This window comes from Acomys minous (genome assembly GCF_964271855.1).
Source record: "Acomys minous genome assembly, chromosome: 17".
Classification (NCBI taxonomy): domain Eukaryota; kingdom Metazoa; phylum Chordata; class Mammalia; order Rodentia; family Muridae; genus Acomys; species Acomys minous.
In genome coordinates this window covers 25,333,537-25,348,231 of record NC_140500.1, presented here as the reverse complement: position 1 = coordinate 25,348,231, position 14,695 = coordinate 25,333,537, and the positions used below count along the sequence as shown (strand labels likewise).

Here is a 14,695-nt window from a genome sequence, read left to right as displayed (position 1 = left end):
TTGGATTTCCAGCACATATAGCAGCACACAACAGCACAGGGGACCAAACACCCTCTTCCGGTCTCTGCAGGCACCGTACGTGCATGTGGCATGCGGACATGCGTGGAGGCAAAAGAGTCATATACATAATACAAAAATAAGGGTAAAAAGCTGTTGTTGTGGTTTGTTTTTCAAGACAGAGTTTCTCTGTGTAGCCCTGGGTGTCCTGGAACTTGCTTTGTAGACCAGGCTGGCCTCGAACTTAGATCTCTGCCTGCCTCTGCCTCCCAGGTGCTGGGATTTAAACCATGCGATCAAAATAAATCTTAAAACAACAACAACAAACAGGATTCATCTATTTGCTGCCTCCAAGAGGCACACCTCTCCATCAAATAAAGACGCCCTTAGGGTGAAAGGATGGCAAAGGCGCTCCAAGCAAAGGAACCAGGAACCAGGAAACAGGTGTTGCTGGAATAGCTAAAAACATACACTTTAAGCCAAAACTAGTCACTTCACACTGATTGAAGGAAAAAAAAACCCACCAAGCAGATACTAAAGTTTTAAATACACTCACCCAACCCGGGGATACTCAAAACAACACTCCCCGCAGGTGTGGTATAGGCTAGGGAAGCTGGCATTTCCGGGCAACTGGTTTCAGCCAAGGCAGCAGAACATGCCTTGTCAGGGGACAGTCTCTTCTGAAGGGGCCACTATATGTGCAGGTGTATGAAGCCAAGCCCAGGTTTCTCACCACTCAAAAGTCAACTCAGAGTCAGCCAGGCTTAATATTTCTGTTTAAGACTAGAAATGAATGGCACTACAAAAGCAGGCACCCAGGGAACACCTCAGGACGTCGCTCTGGGAGAAGAATTCCTAAACAGGAGCCTCAAAGCATAGGCCACAAAAAAGCCAAGAGGAAGAAGTAAGAACGTCAAACCAGAGGCAGCATGGATCCAGGTGATCAGACTCCACAGACTCGGGAGAAAATCTTAGTGGATCTGCCTGTCTCCACCCACCCGGGCTGGGGCTACAGCCATGTAATGGTATGCCAGGCTTTTATGTGAGGATTTGAACTCAGGTCCTAAAGTTTTTACAGGGAATGCTCTTATCCATGGAGCTTCTTTCTCTCTATACTAGAACCGATGCCTTCTGAAAGATAACAAAGTATACAGCCAGGTATGATCTACACTCCAGGCCCACAAGACTTCATCGAAAGAAAGAAAGAAAGAAAGAAAGAAAGAAAGAAAGAAAGAAAGAAAGAAAGAAAGAAAGAGGGCTGGAAAGATGGCTCAGAGGTTAAGAGCACTGGCTGTTCTTTCAAAGGTCCTGAGTTCAAGTCCCAGCAACCATATGGTGGCTCACACAATCTATAATGGTATCTGGTGCCCTCTTCTGGCCTGCAGGTGTGTGTGCAGGGAGAACACTGTACATATAACAAATAAATAAAATCTCAAAAAAAAAAAAAAAAAAAAAAAGAAAGAAAGAAAGAAAGAAAGCCAGATATATGCCTATAATTCCAGAATTATTTGGGAGGCAGAAGTAAGGGTTTTGATTATGAATACAAGGCCAGCCTTAACCGCATAGTGAGTTCCAGACCAACCATCTGTAACTCCAGTTCCAGAGGATCTAGCACCCACTTCGGACCTCTTCAGGCACCAGGCACATACAAAAGACTCATACACATAAATTAAGTCAAGCTGGAGAGATGGCTCGGTGGTTAAGAGCAGTGGCTGCTCTTCCAGAGGACCCTGATTCAATTCCCAGCAACCACATGGCAGCTTACCACTGTCTGTAACTCCAGCTCCAGGGACAAGCAGGCAAAACACTCAGTGCACATGAAATAAAAATAAATTCTATTTTTAAAAACTTTTTAAAAATGGCTAACAAGAAGCCTGGTGGTGGTGTCACACACCTTTAATCCCAGCACTCAGGGAGGCAGAAGCAGGTGGATCGTTGTGAGTTCGAGGCCAGCCTGGTCTACAAAGTGAGTTCTAGGACAACCAGGGCTATACAAAGAACCTCCATCTCAAAACATACAAACAAACAAACATGAAAACAAAAACAAAAAACAAAACAAAAGGCTAACAAGTACGAAGAAAGAAATATTGAGTATGATTAATCACCAAGGTAATGTCAAAATGGCACCTCTCATCTCAGCAAGACTGGCAGCTGTCAAATGACTAAAACAAACTAAGGGAGGAACAACAGCTAGTGAGGATGCAGACATTCCATGATCCAGCTGCCCCCTACCCAAAGCAGCTGAAACCGTGTATTAAAACCATCTACCCTCATGTGTGCACTGTGGCTCTCGTCACAACCACCAAAATGCTAAACTCAAAGCGTTTATCCATAAGTGAATGGGTTAACAACATTGGCTCACATATAGAATGAAATATTGCTTACCCATTAAAAAAAAAACCAGAAGCCTTTCACAGCAATATAGATAGAATTATCAGATAATTTAGGCACAGAAAGACAAACACCATGTGTCCTCGTTTATATGTCACAGGAGCAGAGGGAAGTGCGTAGTTACCAGAGCCCGGGACTGTGTGGGAGAGGGAGGGCTACACAGGGCAGCTAATAGGTGCAGAAGAACCTGGAGAGCTAGGAGAGCGCTAATGGCTTATCGTACACCAGGATAGCCGTGTGGGGAAGAATTGTTTCAAACATAATTAGCAGAGTGGGCTTTTTTCCCCTCTCTTTTTGTTTTCCTCAGGCCTTGAGGTTCAGGCCTGTAGTTCCAGCTGCTCTGCAGGTTGAGGCAAGGGGATCCTATGTTCCAGGCCTGGGCTACACTGTGAATTCAAGGCCAGGCTCAGTAACTTACGGAGCCCCTATTCCAAAAAAGAAAGAAAAGAAAGAAAAGAAAGGGCTAGAGACGTAGCTCAGGAGCGCAGCACTTGCCTAGTCGGTGCATCGGGAACCCTGAGATTGTGAACTGTAAAACCCTGTTGCTCTTTGGTTTGTTTTGGTTTGGTTTTTTGAGACAGAGTTTCTCTATGTAACAGCCCTGGCTGTCCTGGACTCACTTTGTAGACTAGGCTGGCTTTGAACTCATAGCAATCCAGTTGCTGGGATTAAAGGCATGTGCCACAACTGCGCAGCAAAACTGTTTCTTATTTGGTGTGGCTCAGCCCTAGCACACACCTTTAATCCAAGAACTTTCTATACACAGGATTTTAAAAGTTAACCCTAGGTCAAGAGCCAGGGCAAGAAACCGGCTGACCAGGATTAAAGAGGAGGGACTTGGAGTTGAAGGATGTTTAAGGCATTGTGGGGAAGAAGGGGCTTGCTTTGAGCTAGCAAGCTCTTTGGCTTTTCCTCCTGAGCTGTCAGCTGAGCTATGAGCTTTCTGGTTTCTCCTCTGGGATGTGAGCTGGGTAGGAAGGTCACCTGGGAGCTTTCTCGGCCTCTCTGAGGTAGCAGGTCTTCACCCCACCACGTGGCTCCTGAGTCTTTATTGGTAAAATCTAATGGTTGGGGTTTTCATCCATTATAACAACAGGTGTGGGGGCGGGACCCAAGCTAACACAAAGGTAATGGAAATGTCCTGGAATTATTAGACACTAGTGGTAGCTGAGCTCTCTTGCAAACTTTTAAAACTGGCATGTTGTACATGGAGGCATACTGGGTTTAACGGTGTTTGAATTTTCTCTGAAAAGATCTTGATTAAACAAATGAACATATAAAGGGGGGGAGGTTATGAGAGATGGGCTGGGGTACATAACCCTGTCATGTACCCCAGGGGAGCCCTTTACCTTACCCCCGGGTCCTCTGGTTGAGCTTTCTCAGGAAGACCCTTGTGACCTCCAGGGCCTCCTGCTCCGGAAGCAGCAGGTTGCCGGATGTGTTACAGCTCAGGTCAATCCAGTCAGTCCTCAGGGCTTGGAAGTCGAGGTTCTGCGCGCTGAAGGTTTGGCCCCAGTTCACCACTGGGTCAAACACGGGCACGTATTCGAACGCCTCATTCACATCTTCTTCCTCATCTTCCTCCCCCTCTTCCTCTTCCTCCACTTCTCCTTCCTGGCCTTCTGCGACCACTACTTCCTCCTCCTCCTCCTCCTCCCCGTGCCAGCTCCTGCTGGGGGCCTGAGGCTCCAGCCTGTCACCCCTTCTCTGCTGGGCGATGTAGGAGTCCACTTGATCCAGCCACTGCGACTGCTCAGGGGTCTTTACAGGATGGTCAGGGGTGGGCCGTGCTTTCTGGGTGAGAGGCAGGTTCCTCGGGGCTCCCTTGTCAGAAGGAGACCAACTTCGGCTGGGCACAGGGCTAGCTCTCCCTGTCCTTTTCTCTGGCTGCTGGGCTGGGACGTCACTTGGGAAGGGAGTGGAAGAGTTCAGTTTGGGAAGAGGTACCAACCGGCCACTCTGTGAATGAGCCAAGAGCTTCCTCAGGTGGTAGTCGGTGACACCCAGCCCTGGGGCGGAAGTCGTCTTTTGTTTTTTCCCCTGTGTGCTAATCTTCTGGTCTAGGGAGGCAGGCATGCCCTCTGGTGCTTCTTCATATTGGGACTCTTCTAGAAGGCCATCCTCCAAACCTGTTGATAGGAACCATTCCTCAGTAAGGAGTTTTCAACTCTTCCCGAAAAACACAAGACACCAGACACAGTTACACATGTGGCATGCCCAGGAAGTCGGGGGGGGGGGGGGGGGGTGAGGGGCGGGGACTGTCACTTGTTGTGTGACCCTGGACAAGTTCTTCTGCCTCAGTTACCTCCCCCGCAGGTCCCCTCCCCATTTTGTTAGGCTACTAGGCAGCATGGTGGTATACGCCTGTAATCCCAGCACTTGGAAGGTAGAGACAGGAGGATCGTCACAAATTTGAGTCTAGCCTGTTCTATGTAGCAAGTTCCAGCTATCAAGAATGTAGAGTGAGACCTTGTCTTAAAAACCAAAAGCACAGCCAGGTGTGGTGGCGCACGCCTTTAATCCCAGCACTCGGGAGGCAGAGGCAGGCAGATCTCTGAGTTGGAGGCCAGCCTGGTCTAGAAAGCTACAAAGGAGTCCAGGACAGCCAAGGCTACACAGAGAAACCCTATCTTGAAACACTCAAAACCAAAAACAAAGAAGGAGGAGGAGGAGGAGGAGGAGGAAGAGGAAGAGGAGGAGGAAGAGGAGGAGGAGAAGAAGAAACTAAAAGCACATATGCAAACAAGAAAAAGCTTAAAAGCAAAAAAGTACCACGCCAATATCAGCAACATTTCAGATATCACAAGTGGCCTCAGCCATACCCCGTCCCTCATGAAGGAAGGCCACCGCAAAACAGGGCTTCTCTAGGGCATGTTTCCCAGTAGTGTGTCAGCTCCAGGGTTCCCCCAGAGCCACCCACATGTCAGGCTGCCCCAGTGAGTGAGAAGCTTCACGCTCTACATGGCCCTGAAATGGAAGGTGTGGGCGCTGTTCTCTGCTCTCTGGATTGTGATGAGGGGACCGGCTCAGGGGGGCAGCTGCAAGCTAAGCTCGGCAGGTGTAAGACTGTATGATTGGAATGTGTCCCCCCCCCCCCCCCAGAAAGGGACGACTACCACTGCCTGCAGCTAGGCCTGCATTCTCCTCTGTACCTGGCTGCTCCAGGCCCTGCTTCTCTGGCTTGTCCATCTTGATATACTCCTGGAAGCTGGACCTGTAGGAGAAAGGGACATGTGGACGGCCACCAGGTTCCTCACAGGTTCTCCCTGGGCAGAGCGGAGAAAGGAGTTGAGACAGTAGGTTCTGGAAGGGTATATTCACACAAGCGCGTGTGAGGAGGGCCCAGGACTCCTTGGTGTAGAGCGTCGGCCCCTCCAGCCGAGGCTCCTATAGAGCTCCCTGCAAGTCCCTCCACGTGTCCCATTTAGTGCCACACACCTGTCCTGATCATAGGCACTTTCTTGGTAGAAGCATTTATTATGGGTCTCCATGTGGCTCAGGCGAGTATAGTCATTGGGATAAACAAAGGACAGGTGAACCTGAAAGCAGAAAAAATAAGGGCAGACATCAGAGGGCAAGTCCTGGGGAAGAACCAGCCTGCCTGGGCTGAGCCCCGCCCCCCACCCCCACCCCCAGAGGCAGGACGGCTGCTATGGCACAGTCTGGGCTCCAGCCTCTTCATGCCTGCTCTCCTAGGCTCCCTAGAACAAGCCCCTCACCGCGAAGCTCCTTGAGCCATCTGTCTCCCTTGTCATCCAGAACCATCCTTTCTTCTCTCTGCCACCTGCCCCTCTTCTTCCATCTCTGAGTCTTTACCCACTAACTCTCACAGCACTGAGCCCGTTCTACGCCCCATTTCCTCTGCCCCCCTAAACACAGGCTGAGCTCACCACCAACCAACCGGGATATCCTCAATTACAGCCCGCCCACTCTCTGGCCTGGCCATAACTCTTGGCCACTTCCTCCTTACAGCCAGGCTTCTCTCTTCACTCTAAAGCTGGGTATATCACATCCTTTCCGCTCCTCCCTCTACACACAGATGAAGCTACCACCCACATGCATTGCATTCTCCCCAAGTGTCTGGTCTGTGAGTTTGAAATGCCACTGGCCACCCAGTGGCTGGAACTGAGCAAGGTGGGCAGGGTTTGTGCGGCCCTTGGCACAGTCACCAGGCTTCGGAATGGGGGAAGAGACAGGTTCCAAGGCAGAGCATGCATCTGCAGGTTCTACAGAGCAGGCCGCTCCAGTGAGCCCATGCAGGAATGCAGCCCAGAGACCTGAGAGGCCACCCTGTCTGCTGAGCTTAGGGCACAGGAAGCGCAATCAGCTTCAGCCCATCCCCTGTCTCCGTCACCCCCAGCCACAGGGCCAGCAGGCCTTCTCCAAGTCCTTCTTGGTCTAGGGACATGACTTACAAAGCGGAGGCCCTGGTAGCGCTGTAGCGGGAGCCCGTCCACCAGGTAGCTGGGTTTGTAGGGACAATCAGGCAGGACGTGACGCAGATGGGACTTGGGGATCAGAGGCACTGAGAACAGGAAGGAAAGAGGATCGGAGTGTGTGTGTGAAAAAGTGAGAGCACAAACACCTTAGGGTCACAAAGCCTCCTGGTCGAGGGAGAGCCTGATGGCTTCCACCCAAGAAGCTTCCATTTGTAGTCACAGGTAACAACTGTGGCCCCAATCCATGTCTATCAGCCGAGTCGGCCACTCTTGAGGGTTGAGGAATCCAGACACAGGGTCACAGGACAACTGGATCTCTGTCTAGTGGCACTTCAAGAGGCCTCAAAAGGCTCAACCTGCCGGGCAGTGGTGGCGCACACCTTTAATCCCAGCACTTGGGAGGCAGAGGCAGGTGGATCGCTGTGAGTTCGAGGCCAGCCTGGTCTACAAAGTGAGTCTAGGACAGCCAGGACTACAAGAGAAACCCTGTCTCAAAACAAAAACAAACAAACAAACAAAAAAGGCTCAACCTTAGTACACTCCTGTTGCAGGATATTTGATCCCATGGTGATCCTTGAGATTGTGAACTGTAAAACACTGTTTCTTGTTTGGCGTGGTTGAGCCCTAGCACATACCTTTAATCCAAGAAATTTTTGTTTATTGTAAACAGGTGGTTAAGGTGCGGCTCAGCCAGCCCTAGCACACACCTTTAATCCAAGAGCTATCTTTATACACAGCATTTAATACAGTTAACCCTAGGTCAAGAGGTAGGGCAAGCGGACAGGGATTGAGGAGCAGAAGGGACTTTGAGTTGAGGCACATGTAAGGCAGCGTGTAGAATTAGCTCTTTGGCTTTTAGCTCTTTAGCTCTTGGGCTCCTTGGCGTTTGGCTTTTTTGGGCTTTTGAGCTGGCAAGCCTTTGGCCTTGGGCTCTTTGGCCTTTTCTTCCTGGGCTGTCAGCAGAGCTAGTGAGCCTTTTGGGCCTTTTCCATCAGGATGTGAGCTGAGTAGGAAGGTCAGCTGGGTGCTTTCTGTACCTCTTTGAGCTAGCAGGTTTTCACCCCATATGTGGCTCCTGAGTCTTCATTGGTAAAATAGAACAAACGGGATTTTCAACTAAAACAACATCGTCCCGTGAAGTGGATTTCCTTCCTTGGCTCAAGAACTTCTCTGCTGTCCAGTTTTCACTGGTTTTTGGGGGTTTGTTTTTCTGAGACAAGGTCTGCTCTGCTATGGTCGCAAACTCAGGATCTTCCTGCCTCCTCCTCCTGACTGCTGCACTTGTAACAGATAGGTGACACATCTGGCTGTCACCTTCTTTTGTTTTAAAGGGAATACATGAGGTGCACTGTCAGCTTTTAAAATGTAAGCATGAGCCAGGTGTGGTGGCGCACGCCTGTAGCCCCACCACTCGGGAAGCAGAGGCAGGTGGATCACTGTGAGTTTGAGGCCAGTCTGGTCTACAAAGTGAGTCCAGGACAGCCAAGGCAACACAGAGAAACCCTGTCTCGAAAAACTAAAACAAACAAACAAACAAACAAAATTAAAATGTAAGCAGGACCAGCTGAAGGTGCGGCTAGTGGTATAGAGCACATGTTCAGATCACGGTCCCAGGTTCAAGCCTCGGCGTCAAAACCAGAGACTAACATAATCGCTCGTGAACGCTAAGAGTTGGGAGACTCTGACATTTGTGGCCGGGGAGGACTGCATCAAGGCCTCTTCTGATTCTATTTCTGGTCTTGAGTGGTGGTTAGACAAATGCCCACTCTACAGTGGTTTGTAGAATCCTAGAATTAGACATAATCCTCTTTTGCTTTTGGTATGTATGGTCTGTTTTACACGTCCAAAGGGGAGAGGATTTTGTGACTCCAGGGCCACTATAGAATAGACAGGTCTCCTGGGTCTTGTCCATCAACACAGAGAGCTTGGCGGATGCAGACCTTCAATGTGCTGATCAGCACATGGCCAAGGACTTACCTTGATAGAGGGTGTCGCGAGGGTCAGGCCGCAGCATGTCCGCTGGGGGCTGCTCATCCCTGGGGGGAGTGTTAAAGGAGCCCACGTGGCTGGCTGCTGTCTGTGGGATGTGGCCCACCTCATCCATCCTTAGGATGGTCTCATCTGTGCCCAGGGAGGAGAGAACAGAAGGAAGCTGTAGGTCTGACAGAATCCAGCACGCTTTGCGGGGCCGCAGGTGGAGGGGCTCGAACATAGCTTCTGCATTCCTGCAGGTAAAGTCTAAGCCATGCCTGGAGCCCTGCCCTCAGAGAAGTCCTGGCTCCCTTTGAGCCCACTCCAGCCCACAACCAGCCTATATCCCGCTTTGGTACAGACTAGAAAAAGATACCTCTTCCTTAAAATGCTTTACTAAAGCTGACCTGACAGAAACCCATACTCAGCCATATTATTTAATTTCACATAGCCTACACCTATTTAGTACTTCCTGGGTATTCCTGGCAGTGCTGAGAACCTAAGGCTTCTCTAGTTAAAGGGTAAGATGTTACCACACATGCAATCCAGCTCCACCCTCTAGGGTGGACAGCATCTCCTATAACCATCTGTGAACAGGGTGAGCCAGCCCCAGCCTCCAGGCACCTACAGCACTACAGTGGTCCTTCTGTGTCTGCACTTGTCACTAACTACAGTATTCTTTATCACAGGCCAGGCTGGGGATCAGACTCTGATATTTTTGGTCCTCAAGCCTGCTTACCCTGCCTCTCTTTTTCTCCAGACCACACCTTTAGCGGGTGGTCAAACCCCTCATGGAGTGGTGTGCCTGGGTAGGGGTGGTGAAAAAAGATGCGTCAATAGCAAACGGTTTCTGGTTGTACCACACTGTCAGCCTTGGCACTGACCGAGCAACGCCAGTCAACAACCCCTGAAACCTTGGCTCAGGCTCAAAACTGCTACAACACTAGGATACGGTGTTTCTACTGTGCACGTGAAGTTCAATGCTCTTATGGAAACATAACAAACTAGTAATAAAATGAACACAAGAGTATTTTTAAAAAGCTGTTAAGTGAGCCAGGAGTGGCAGCGCATGCCTTTGATCTCAGCACTTGGGAGGCAGAGGCAGGTAGATCTCCGAATTTGAGGCTAGCCTGATCTACAAAGTGAGTTTCAGGACAGCCAGGGCTATACACACACACACACACACACACACACCAAAAAACCCCAAAAAACAACAACAACAACAAAAAACCAACCAAACAACAACAACAAAAAAGCTGTTAATCGAATTTTGGCTTAGAGTTAGAACTGAATTTCCAAAGTGACCTTTAACATAACTTGTATTTGTACCACTTACCCTCAGCAATGATGACTGTAAGACTAAAGACGTTGATCAAGGGGCTGAGGCTATGGCTCAGCGAGGAAGAGTGTCTGCTTCGCAAACACGAGCCTGAATCTCCCTCATAAAAGCTGGGCGTGGCCTGTAGCTCAGTGCTGTGGGGCCAAAGCAGGTAGAGCCCGAGGCTCACTTGTCAGGCAGCCCACTCAAAACCAGCTTCAGTTCAGTGAGAGGCCATGTCTCCCAGGGTAACGTAGAGAGCCATAAAGGAGGGCTCCTAACGTGCTCTCTGGCCTCTGCACATGTGTGCCCCCAGCACATGCACGCACATACAATACTGATTACTTGAAATACCGGAAGATGCTCTCCATCCTACAGCATCAAATATTCAGCCAGAGTTTAATTTTTTATTTTTTGTGAAAAGCTTTTTGTTTCGGTTTTGAGACAGCGTCTCACCGTGATGTGGCCCTGGCTGTCCTTTAGCTCACTATATCAACCAGGCTGGCCTTGAACTCACAGGGATCTGCCTGTCTCTGCCTCTTGAGTGCTGAGAGTAAAGGCATGTTCCACCATACTTGGCCTAAAATTTATTTACTTATTTATTTTGTTTATGTGTTTGTAGTCTATGTGAATATATGCCATATGTGCTAGTGCCTGTGAAGGTCAGAAGAGGGCATCAGAGCTCTTGGAGTTAAGTGACAGGTTAACTAGGAGCTACTTCATAGTGCCTGGAAGAGCAGTTAAGTACTCTTTTTTTTAAAAAAAAAGTTTATATTTAAAATTTTTATTTTATATGTGTGAAGGTTTTGCTCAAATCTATGCATGTGTACCACGTGCTTGCCTGACGCCTACAGAGATCGGAAGGAAGTATCAGGTACCTTGGAACTGGACTTAAAGATGATTGTAAGCCACCATGTAGGTGCTGGGAACTGACCCTGGATCCTCTGTAAGAGCAACAAGTGTTCTTACCACGGAGCCATCATCTCTCCAGCACCAAGATTTAATGATGTAAAGACAAAGTCTGTATATTTCATTAATATGCAAATCTGCTTTAATATGTAATAAATGGTATATAAAAAGCCTAATTTTAAAATGAATTTCCTTATGATTTGCTATCAGTAAATGTTTGGTGTACACACCTACTTTATGGGCCCATATTCATAAAATCATGTGCAAACAGCTCAGGCTAAAAGGAATTACTGTTCGCAGAGATTTAAGACGTTTTCCTCCAGCCAGGCATGGTGGCACACCTCTTTAATCCCAGCACTCAAGAGGCAGAGGCAGGTGGATCACCGTGAGTTCGAGGTGAGCCTGGTCTACATAGTGAGTCCAGGACAGCCAAGGCTACACAGAGAAACCCTTTCTCAAAAAAAGAAGAAAGAAAGAAAGAAAGAAAGAAAGAAAGGAAGGAAGGAAGGAAGAAAGAAAGAAAGAAAGAAAGAAAGAAAGAAAGAAAGAAAGAAAGAAAAAGAAATTTTGCTCCAGGGTTGGAGAGAGATGGCTCAGCAGTTAAGAGCACTGTCTGCTTTTCCAAAGGTCCTGAGCAACCACATGGTGGCTCACAACCATCTGTAATGTGATCTGATGCCCTCTTCTGGCTGCAGGTGTACATGCACACAGGGCACTCGGATACATTTAATTAATTAATCAACAGGAAATTCTCCATGGAGATCCCTGGGGAGGGGGTGTTAGCTGCTTACCTTCCCCCTACCCCCAAACAAAGAAACAAACTGCCACGCCTGTGCCTAGCACATTGGTTTTTGTGTGTTTGCTTTTGTTTTTCCAAACAGGATTTTTCTGTGTAACCCCTGTTGTCCTGTAACTCTGTAGATCAGGCTGACCTCTGCCTAGAGTGCTGGGATTAACAGTGTGCGCCACCACCATGTTGCTACCTAGCACAGACTTGAGACCTCTGTCCGGAGAGAACAAAGTCTCCCTAACTGTACGGTCCCTCCGGCTCTTCTCCTCCTCTGGACCTCCTTTAATCCCCACCCCTCTGACTTCACCTGCATCCAGGCAGGCGGAGCCTACTCACTTGTAAAGAGGGATAAGAAGGAAGAGTCGATGATGGTGAACTTGGCCCCAGGGTCATTCCGTCTCCACTAGAATTAGAGGAAGGGCACAGAGGTTAGAGGTCCCTGGATTTGGGGCAGTGTTCAAGAGATACGGGAATGCCGGGAAAGGGGTGAGCAGCCGGGGTTGGGTAGGCGCGCGGGGCGGGAAGGCACTCACCGCCACCTCCACGTGGTCGGTACCCTCGTCGTTCTGCTTGTGTAGCACCTCAAAGTAGTACCTGCGTGAGGCTGACAAGCTGGCGGAAGGAGACAGGAAACAGGCTTCTCCTCAGCTTCCCTGCGTCAACCTCTCCAACCATAAACCCCCCAAATGCCCCCTTTCTCCTCCCAGGAACTTGCCATTTAACTATCTACTCCTACCTACTCTTGACGGCTAACCTTGGTTTTCTTTCCACAAGGGCCAAATATAAGTAGTTCTCAAGTCGGCTGGGGACGCCGTGAGCAGTCACTGCGCGCCAGAACCATACTCAGTGCTTTTACTGACGCTCCTTGGCTGTGAGCCAGGCTGTGAGGCACAGTCACTGCCAAAGTCACCCAGGTAGTGAGCAATGGAGTTATAATTTGGACCACGAAGCCTTGCTTTGGGGTCCACGCCAACCATTGAGAGGACTCAAGGTGCTCTGGCAAGCAGCGAGGGCTCTTTGCAAACTAGGTCGGCTCAAGGAAACTTCTAGCTGGCACATGGTGTCGCCTGTGACTGTGCAGGCCACCAGGTGGCAGGCTGAAGCTGGACTAAGTTCACAGGCCAGCTCTTAATGTCATTCTAGCTTCTGGAAAAGGCCGGAATTCCTAGGATCACGCCAAGGTCATGATTCTGGTTCCTTGTAGAGATGCCCCGCCCCCCTCTCTCTTTACTTACTTTCTTTTTTTTCTTTTTGAAACAGGGTTTCTCTGTGTAGCCTTGGCTGTCCTGGACTCACTTTGTAGACCAGGCTGGCCTCGAACTCACATCAATCTGCCTGCCTCTACCTCCCAAGTGCTAGGATTAAAGGCGTGCGCCACCATGCCTGGCTGGGACACCCGCTCTTAAGCCCACAGCAACCACCAGGCAGTCTTTATGTGTTAAGCATTTCTAGGTCTGGAGAAAATGGTTAGAAAAAAGACCTGTTTTCTAGCCTTGAGTGCCACTCAATATGTGTGTGGCACCAGTCATGGAGCTTCTGAAGGCCTCAGTCACCTCGTCGAACATGAGGAATGGGGCTGGAGAGACAGCTTACAAGTTCAGAGTGAGTGCTGCTCTTGCACAGGACCAGGGTTCAGTTCCCAGCATCCACATGTTAGCCTAGAACTGTAAGACCAGTTCCAGAGGACCCAACAATCCTTCTGTCCTCTGATGGTACCAGGCTCCCACACATGGCACACCTATCCACGTGTAAGCAAAACACACTCATTAAAAAAAAGAAAAAGACTCTAAAAAAGCTTTTCTTTCTTTCTTTCTTTCTTTTTTTTTCTTTTTTTCTTTTTGTTGTTGTTTTGTTTTTGGTTTTTTTGTTGTTGTTGTTTTTGGGTTTTTTTTTTTGGTTTTTCGAGATAGGGTTTCTCTGTGTAGCCTTGGCAATCCTGGACTCACTTTGTAGATCAGAACTCACAAAGGCTTCTGCCTCCCAACTGCTAGGATTACAGGCAAGCGTTACCATGCCTGACTTTTTTCTTTTTTTGGTTAAAAAGGCATTTATGAAATGGGGAAGGGCACGGCAGGTGGCTTCTGGTTAGGCAGACCATGCGGACACTCAGGCACAGTAACCCTGAGCAGCGGGCTAGTGGAGGTGGTGAGGAGGGGCCTTCCCGGGTCTGACACAGAAGGGGCTCACTAGAGTGTGGGCAGTACCCCTCCCTACTCACCTCACTGGCTTGGAAATTTGACTCTGAAATTTCCCAAATTCTCCAGGGGCTGTCCATTCCTTTCCTGTCTAGAAGTGTAGGGAGAGAGGAGAGGAGGGAGGAGAGCAAAGGAGAGAAGATGGGGGAGGGGGTAGGTGAGATGAGAGGGGTAGGAGAGGAGAGAGTTAAGGAGGAAGGCTAGCCAACACACAGCTGCCCCCACCGATCGATGGACCGCGATCTTCCCACGGGCAGCTGACCCAGCATGAATCCTTAGCACCGGCTAAGGGACAATGGAAACCTGAAAGGTGTATGTGGCTGGGTCCCCACTCTGCCCACATCTCGCATGCCCTTTGCAGTGTGGGGCAGAGCTGAAGGGCACTGTGTGCGGCTTCTGTCCCTTCTTCAAGCCAACGGTGTTAATGGCCAAGGAGGCTCCCAATTGTCTCATATACCACATCAGCGACTGCCTCCAGGGGCCAACGAGAGATCAAGGGCCGAGCTGAACCTACCTTGCCCACACTGGCCAGCAGCTGAAGGCCTGAGACCTGGTCATCGCGACTCAACCAGAACTCGGCATTGTCATCAGCAGCGATGGCAAACTGGATTTTCCCTGGGCAACAGCAGAGCGTATAGGGAAGTCAAGGAGGGCCTTGGCACGAGGGCATTGATTCCTTTCACTC

General features: G+C 49.4%; 1 protein-coding gene across 1 annotated transcript in view; it reads right to left on the bottom strand.

Annotated features, from left to right (window-relative positions):
- The window catches only part of B4GALNT3 (beta-1,4-N-acetyl-galactosaminyltransferase 3), a 98,645-nt gene that overhangs the window by 9,575 nt on the left and 74,375 nt on the right, over positions 1-14,695 (bottom strand). Inside the window, exons 6-14 of the mRNA XM_084766095.1 lie at positions 14,525-14,625; positions 14,034-14,101; positions 12,349-12,427; positions 12,152-12,218; positions 8,805-8,948; positions 6,804-6,913; positions 5,827-5,927; positions 5,541-5,602; positions 3,743-4,517 (exon numbers count right to left, since the gene is read on the bottom strand). Of these exons, the coding sequence (XP_084622221.1) occupies positions 3,743-4,517; positions 5,541-5,602; positions 5,827-5,927; positions 6,804-6,913; positions 8,805-8,948; positions 12,152-12,218; positions 12,349-12,427; positions 14,034-14,101; positions 14,525-14,625 (1,507 nt within the window). The remainder of the gene's footprint in view (positions 1-3,742; positions 4,518-5,540; positions 5,603-5,826; positions 5,928-6,803; positions 6,914-8,804; positions 8,949-12,151; positions 12,219-12,348; positions 12,428-14,033; positions 14,102-14,524; positions 14,626-14,695) is intronic.